At 41.4% G+C, this 6,706-nt stretch overlaps 1 protein-coding gene across 2 annotated transcripts in view; it reads right to left on the bottom strand.

Annotated features, from left to right (window-relative positions):
• Positions 1 to 3,454: 3,454 nt before the first annotated feature.
• The window catches only part of vegfaa (vascular endothelial growth factor Aa), a 14,350-nt gene continuing 11,098 nt past the window's right edge, over positions 3,455 to 6,706 (bottom strand). For both annotated transcript variants that reach the window (XM_062538234.1, XM_062538233.1), the window contains one exon: positions 3,455 to 5,363. In XM_062538234.1, coding sequence (XP_062394218.1) covers positions 5,342 to 5,363 — 22 coding nt within the window. In that variant the 3' untranslated portion in view covers positions 3,455 to 5,341. The remainder of the gene's footprint in view (positions 5,364 to 6,706) is intronic.

Raw genomic sequence — 6,706 nt, forward strand, 5'->3', positions numbered from 1 at the left:
ATGATTATATCTGAAACCCACATCAGAGGTCGCGGGGGTTTTCCCCAGAGTGCCCGACGGCTAGATCGTGGGCATCTGATGCAGATATTGGATTCCGTAACATCAGTACACATTCTCAGGTTTTTGAGGTGTGCCTCATCATTATCATTCTGCTACGCACACAATCGACATTCTCACAATTTTGTCCTCTTTAAAGCAACACTAAAGAGTTTTTCGTACCTTAAAATAATGTTTCCAAAATCATTTCAGTGGTTCATCAACTCGTAACAGGGTGAACGGCACTTCTGCTTTCACTCCCTCTATCCGGCCCTCTATCGGCTATAACCATACTATGGAAGTTTACCAAATCGGGTAGTGTATCTGTAGTTCGATGAAATGAGACATAAGAAACTACAAATTGAACTTGCTTCGATGTCGCAATATATCATACATTCATAAAATCAAGCAACATACTCTACCTTGTCGGTGGACATCGTTATTTGCTGGATAAACAAATAGGGTGTGTGTGACAGAGGAAAAGTGCTTTAATGTTGCTTTAAACCTCTGTCCTCTTTTCATCCTCACACTCTTGTCCTCCTTATATTCCTACCTGATGAAGTGTATTCAGGCCTTTCCTGAATAACCAGCTTCCTTTTTCATCTCTTGCAATGTCTCCTGCATCTTACTGCACTGGAAGATTCACATAGCTCAGGAAAAGTTAGATTAGCATATAATATCTTTTTTCTTTCTCGTAATATCTTCCTTTTTTCCGTAAACATATTCTTAGACCGTGATTCCAACCCTGTCACAGTAAATCTTGGAGAGGAGAGAGAGAGAGAGAACATTAGAGAGAGGAGGAAGGATGTACTGTATATGTGAACCCTAACAATAGTTTTTCTGCTCTCTCCGTGTGTCTCTGTTCTGTCTCTTTCTGGGCCTGATCCCCGGAGACGTACTGCTAGTTAATCTCTGCCTACTCTGTGGTCAAGAGAGGAATGCATGAAATTGCTTAAGAACACGCCCATTAGGTACTTTTGGATCCTAATTAGAGAGGGTTCTGTTTGCAAATCACAATGTTTCCTTGCCAAACAGCCAAAACCATTAAGAGCTCTGAGAAAAATTTGGGCTGAATAATCTGAAAAAGAAAAAAAAAATGGCACGCTGTCAATGTTTCATTTTAAAAGACTACCCTGATATTACAGTAAAACATTTAGGCCCAATTACCCTTCCTCCAGCTCATGATTGTTTTAATGACCTTGCAGTTGAAACACTCATTCTTAATTATATTCACTGAATCCAAAAACGTCCAGTAAAGCTCTGCAAGTGATTTCTCTTTACTATAAGTTCACAGCACTATATGGCTGACTCATGGAGCCACCTGTGAAGGTTAGCTTGTGGACTACAGAAATGACCAAAACATTTACAGTAAAACCAAAGATAGTGCAGCTGCAGTGCAATTAAACCCCTCACCAATATATGTCATTGATAATGTGAAATGACATTCTTATTCTTTGTCAGAGATGCTCACCTTTTCACTAGCATGCATGTGCCTTCACTAGTAACTATCCAGATACAGGACTCTGACATGATTCAGGTTTCCATAGCAACCTCTTACAGACTGTCACCTTGACCGCTTCTTGTACAAATGGAATTGGGAAAGTGAGCATGTGTGCTGGGCCTGGCTGTGTAATACAGTAATAAGATGAACAACCACAATCTGAATTTCAAACTCACGACACTGGGAATGGGCCACACAGGCAGGCATGCTAACAACAAGACGGAGAGCTACACCAGGCGCGTAAACTCAAGTGTGTATGTACGGGCCGCTATCATGTCTGGTGTAGCTACATCCATTGATTATAGTGGAAGCTAATTGTTGCAGCAGACGCATTTGTCGCAATTGTTGCAAGCGGAACGCGCCGGGTGTAGCTCCCCTGTGATGGGCTGTTTAATGATAGCCCATCGATGCTAGGATATTTTGTCCGCACACAACAAGGCTCTGCATTAGTGCACGACTGCAGTACTTTGCTGAGACTCTGCAGGTGTCCTCCATGTCTGCAGCCATCCGGGATAAGGAGCTGAAACTCACACCACAGCTGTCCCAGAACTCGCAGTCGCCACCACCATCCACAGAGCATGACAGCCATGCAATATTCACACAGGTCGCCTCTGAGGTCACCCTGTAGTAAGAGCCCTCTGATGTAGTTTAGACTCAAGACTCAGAAGACTTCTGCTGCCAGAAACCCAATTTTTGTCTTGATGGGCCCCACTGGTCCAGGTTTTCCAATCGGGGTTCAGGCTCTGTAATGTGATTTGAGACGATTTCAATTTGTTCTGATGCTAAATAATTGGAGTGAAACAAATATGGAATAAAGCAGAATTCCTTAGAACTCCTTAAGAGAATACACTTCCCTCAAGGTTCTACTGTATACAGGGTTGCTTTGCATATTTTAGCAGTTAAGTTCCATCTCAATTCTGCATTTTTGTATTTTGTTTATTTATTTATTTTTTATTGGGCAGTCAGCTCATGTGTTGAGTGATGCAAAGAGAACCTTTTATGTTTCAAAGTGTCTGAAGGAAATGAGCTGCTCCAGAATGCACAGCTCAAGAGAGGAACACTTCCTGGCATGGAGGGGCACTTGTCCCATTTGGGAAACACTTTAGGTCTGTAAATGAGATCATTATCCTACCATGTAATTATATGCAATGTAAAGTTTATTTGGGAATCTCATCACATAACCTCAACTGCCGTACAGTGCTTGTTAAGTGGTTTGGAGACTACAGATGATCTCAACACATAGAATTAACAGTCCTGTAGCAGGTTCTATGAATGGAGTTTCTGGAACCAGAATGCAGTGGACTGAATGTGTGATATAGGCAAAGGATCCTTTAACCTTCTCTTTTATGGAGGAAATCTTTTGAGCAATGTCAGCAATAACAGCAATAACCGCTCTTGCCGTTCTGATTGAATGTTCACAAGTTGCCAATTGATGATGATACAAAATCTGATACCTGATACAAATTTGTTGAGCAATATCAGTTGGAGATTGCCTGGATTACCCAGCAGCATTGCTCAAAATGTTGACCAATGTCATCACCTCAATAATCTATATCCCTCATGTTTCATATGTCACCCCTAAATGGTTATTTAAACCATTTTGAAGATTTCATCAAATTAACCTTAATGGTTCTTTAAAGCTGGTGGTTCTATATATAGAATAAAATGGTTCTATAAAGCACCCCGAGAACCATTTTTTGTGTGTGCCAGCGTACCTCTGTAAATGTGTGTCTTGTTAATGGTTAATATATTGTTCTAAGTGCAGATTTTGGCAGATCTACTTACGGTACATAGCTCTGTGTGGTGTCATATTTGATTTCTGATGTGTGGCACTTGAGAACTGGCTGGTACAGTAAGTGTGGCATGCCTTCAGACAAGTGTGCTGTGTCAACCTTAAGATAGAGTTCAAAGACAGGGCCCCACACAGGAATTCATTTTTCATTTAATACAAAACAATATCTTTAAAATAAATACGTTTTAATGCTCACTAAAAACAAAAAAAAACTGTTAATATTATCATCTTTAAACCAAAATAAATATATTACTGTGAAAATATACTAAAAACGTGACTTTACATGAAAAGAGGAACAAAAGCAAAAACAGTTTCATCACTTTAATACAATAGAATGTTTATCTTTATTAGTCAAGAGGGCTGAAAGTAGCTTCTGCCGGATCATTATCAGTTAGCAACAAGGCTGAGAATGACTCTGGACTATCATAATCTCCATAAACTCTGACTCAATCTTAGTCCTTCCTGGGAGCCTCAGTTCAAGTTGCTATTGGTTGATTTGGGGCATTTTCAGTCACATTTAGTACCATAAGGCACTGTTAGCATGGCTTCGGGGCCATGCAGTTGCCACGGTTGCCGACAGAGTCCCATTTCACAGACAAGAGGCTATGTGGCCTGAGTGCGTACTCCATGACCACTCCATGCCCACGGCATCTCAGGTGTGCCAGAAAACAGCGTTTCAGGAATGTTGAAGTTTTTGTTTTCTCTCTGATTTTCTTTTCTTACTTTTTTCTCTTTTTTTTGAAAAACAAAAAAAATAAGTCGTCTACAGTTTTCATGTTTTCAAAGGCCAGGCAGACTCATGACATTGACAAGAGAGAAAATGCAAAACAAACAAACAAACAAACAAAACAAAACAAACAAAAAACAAGAACAAGAACACTGCATATAAATAGGTTCAACTTAAATACAGCGAATACTGAACATATTCTACCATTATAAATTAGGTGTAGTGTACTACAAAAAAGGATATTATTAGGTATGCATACACAGATGGTGTGGTTATTTTGTTGCCAGGAACAGTGTCTAAGAAAGTGTGCAATTTTAATTTCTTTGGAGAACAAACACAACACACTGAACAAGCCACCGAATGTGACTCATGGTACACACCACTATTCTCTGGCAGAGGATGGAATCAAGCTGTTTTTAGGATCACCTCTGTCTCTATATATATATACCTATAATTAATATCCCTTTAGAAATATAGTTTTTTTTTCACAACCCAACAGGTTCTATTGGATGTTAGTCAGTACAGTCTTCTGTGACGAGTGATGAAGGTCTCCAGCAATTGAAGGCAGTCACATCAAACAGGGAGAAGAGTTCCACATATGGGACATGTCATGTGTTCCCTGGACCCGCCATTTTCAGTCCCATTAGAAGGTGTCTCAAACGCCCCCCCCCCCCCCCCCCCCCCATGTCCCACAGTCGTTGGGAAACACCTTCTTGTTGCACCTCTCGAGTGAAGTCATGGTAACGATCAGTTCAATAAAATATAGACATATATATATTATACATACATATATACTGTACATATAGATATTTTTTCTCCACAGCAGACCCATATCCAGTGACATATTACATTGAAAAATATTGGTTTTGTTTTCGCAGGCAAAACCACAGTCAGCACTGTCCGTAAGCAGTCTCTCTTCACTGGCACTGAAGAAAATCCCATTCACGCACCCAATGGTGCATTCGTTCACTTGAATGTAGTGTTTCCAATTTATATAGCAGCGGTACACATTGTCATCTTCTTTTTAATATAGATTTACACACTTACTCATATATTAAAATCTGGAAAATGGGAGGATTTCTTTCACGCTTTCTCTCTTGTGGTGATGCGTTTTTGTCGATTGTTGCTTTCGGTTGTTAGTTTGTTGGGTACGGTTGTTGTTGTTGTTGTTGTTGTTTTTCTTCTCTTTCAATCTGCCCAGGGAATGCGTCCTCACGTGTAAAAGAAAGTGCTACGTAAAAAAAATATATTCCTTCAATCGGTCTCCACCACTTTTCTCCGCTAATCATCTTCTTGGTTTGTCGCATCTGCAAAGACACAATGGAGAGACGGGATTAGAGGCCTGCCCCGCGATGAAAGGTGCGAGCAGGAGACAATCTGACACCTCCTAATCCTGGAGATCTAAAGATGGCCGAAAGTGGGTTTGTGTGTGTGTGTGTGTGTGTGTTGAAGGAGGGGGGGAGGGGGGCTTGTTATGTCTAATCAGACTTGCACCCTCTCATTGTGCGCTTTCTAAATACAGATCACGCCACAGATGGGGGTGAACTAGAGGTGGAGTAGAGGTCAAAGGTCATGATTTCAATTAGTTTCAGGGTTGGTGGTGGTGGGCGGGGATTTTTTTTTGTCCAGGATTCAGAGTGCGTAAGAGTGTCTTCCACTCTCTCTTTAAAGAAGACATGAAACGTTCCCACAAAAAAAACACACGACTCTACCATCAATTAGTATGGTCACAGGTTACATGGGTTGGACCACGAGAAGCAAGCAGCATGGACACCTTATTACTTTCTCCCCAACCACTCAATTTCCAGCACACCTCTCTCTCTCCTGGAGTGAGCTTTGATTGGCCTGTCTTGCTGCGGTTAGGCTTTTTTGATTGGATGATGTTAATAGTAAGGCTTGAGTTGCAAGGCATATTCGGTCACAAGTACAGTACAGCAGGGTGCTCGTGAAAGAGTATCAGAGAGAATGAGATACGGTACTTGGGGCCATTATTTCTAGCCAATGCCACTGTGAGCAGAGAACTCTCTCTACGATCTCAATACTTAGAAGTATCTAAAGTGAGTCATCCACCATGCAAATGCAACAAGTCAGTACAAATGGATATATGGGAACAAAATAGGAGTGAGACTTTGTTGTGCTATCCAACAGTTGACCAAATGTCATCCAATCTGATATGTGACAAAGGACATCTGACTCTGACTGTGCTCACAAAAGCATTGGTACAAATTGTAAAGGCCCATGGTGTGCAAGAGTAGCTTGCCCCCATAGTATCAGAGCTGGATCCTGACCAGATTCAGATACTATTTGGGAAGTGGGTGTAGTAGCAGGTCTTGCACGTTTCTGTGCTGGCAATGCCACACACACACACACACACATTTTGCGTTGCTTGGTGCCAGAACGTTCTGTATGAAAGGCCATAAACTTGACACTGGGTGGGTGACTGACGACTGAGTTTGCCACAGTGCTGCTCAGTCAATAGTGCAAATGGTTAAAGTTCAGTCGAGCACAGCCAGTCACAGAGTCACAGAGCCTGTCAATCTTTCCTCAAGGGGCAAGTGCGGGCAATATTTTAGGTTGACTTAAATCTAGGATAGCACAGCAATTTGGCTGAGAGGAGCTAATCAAGAGGGCTTTCAATCCCCTAAATGAG

The sequence above is a fragment of the Sardina pilchardus genome, chromosome 6, assembly GCF_963854185.1.
Source record: "Sardina pilchardus chromosome 6, fSarPil1.1, whole genome shotgun sequence".
Classification (NCBI taxonomy): domain Eukaryota; kingdom Metazoa; phylum Chordata; class Actinopteri; order Clupeiformes; family Clupeidae; genus Sardina; species Sardina pilchardus.